We start from the raw sequence: 1,301 nt of genomic DNA on the forward strand, positions 1-1,301 counted from the left end.
GAGGTTCCTCCTCATCCTTTTCACTCTCATCCTTAGTGCGTGGGAAAGCTAGACACTGACATGCTTAAACCTAGTGGCTGTTGATAAACAAGACAGTCTGCTTCCACTTAGATGCTGCTCAGCTGGGACGAGAGGACTTAATAAATTCTGGAATTTTACAGGAAGTGTCCTACGTTATCTTGACTGACTGTTGCAATAGAAACCTAAAGGTGGTGATGGAGTGACTTGTATTTTTTTCTTACTTTCCAGTTGGCCTGCTGCTGCGGCACTGCCGCTTGTACATTGTGCTGCAAATGCTGCCCCAAGATAAAACAGTCAACCAGCACCCGCTTCATGTATGCGCTGTACTTCATCCTGGTGACTATCATCTGCTGTGTCATGATGTCAACGACAGTAGCTAACGAAATGAAAACTCACGTGAGTAGCAGAGATTAATCCATTGCTGTGCCTGGAAGGAAGTGGAGCTTCTTCCACAGCTCTTCATGTATAGGGGCACTCCCTCAGCAGAGGTGTCTGATCCCCTTCACCCACCCGCTTCCTAACCCAGACAGGATTATTTTCCATTCTCAGCCTCTTCCTGTTAATTGCTCACCCGTCGAGTGTGTTTCACAACAGGAAGAGTCAAGAATCACAGGACTAGCAGCCTTCTTCCTCTTCTTTTGTGCGGAAGCCCTCTGCAGTGAACTCATCCCAGGTTTGCTGCACCGGTAGTGTCACTAGAGGCTGTTAGCGAATGGATTATCACAGAAACACAGAACTTTTTGGGTTGGAAGGGACCTTAAAGATCGAGTTCTAAGTCCCCTGCATAGGCAGGGATGCCTTCCACTAGAACATACATGTATGTAAAATACAGAATTATAGCAGAACAAATCGGTTCAGTCTAACATTGAGATAATATGGCAATTTGTTTAGTAGTAGAAGTAGTAAATTAGAAAAGAACTCTTAAACTGTTGCATTGATAATGTTAATCCTGTATTTTTGGTGTTGCATGACAGAGTACTGCAATGCACAATGCTTTGTCCCCTTTACAAAGGGTTTTCTTCCATTGAGTCCTCACATTCACATGGCCTTTAACCACAGCAGATACTGTTCATCTCTAACTGCTTTTTTAATTAAAAAGCTTCAAAAGCATGAGAGGAGCTGTGGCTAAAACTAGATTTTAAAACTGAAGTTTCTTTCAGAGTTTTAATATAACTTTTCTAAGCTAAGTGCTTACCAGCCTGCTTGCGATCACATACTAGACCTGTTGTACCACATCTTTGGTTTGGTTTCCTAAGCCACCCAAGGTGCTCTCAGTAGCA

At 43.4% G+C, this 1,301-nt stretch overlaps 1 protein-coding gene across 1 annotated transcript in view; it reads left to right on the forward strand.

Annotated features, from left to right (window-relative positions):
• The first annotated feature begins 243 nt into the window (after nucleotides 1–243).
• The window catches only part of SERINC5 (serine incorporator 5), a 24,258-nt gene continuing 23,200 nt past the window's right edge, over nucleotides 244–1,301 (forward strand). Inside the window, exon 1 of the mRNA XM_010005383.1 lies at nucleotides 244–417. Within this exon, the coding sequence (XP_010003685.1) occupies nucleotides 334–417 (84 nt within the window). The 5' untranslated portion in view covers nucleotides 244–333. The remainder of the gene's footprint in view (nucleotides 418–1,301) is intronic.

The sequence above is a fragment of the Chaetura pelagica genome, unplaced genomic scaffold, assembly GCF_000747805.2.
Source record: "Chaetura pelagica isolate M959 unplaced genomic scaffold, ChaPel_1.0 scaffold37, whole genome shotgun sequence".
Classification (NCBI taxonomy): domain Eukaryota; kingdom Metazoa; phylum Chordata; class Aves; order Apodiformes; family Apodidae; genus Chaetura; species Chaetura pelagica.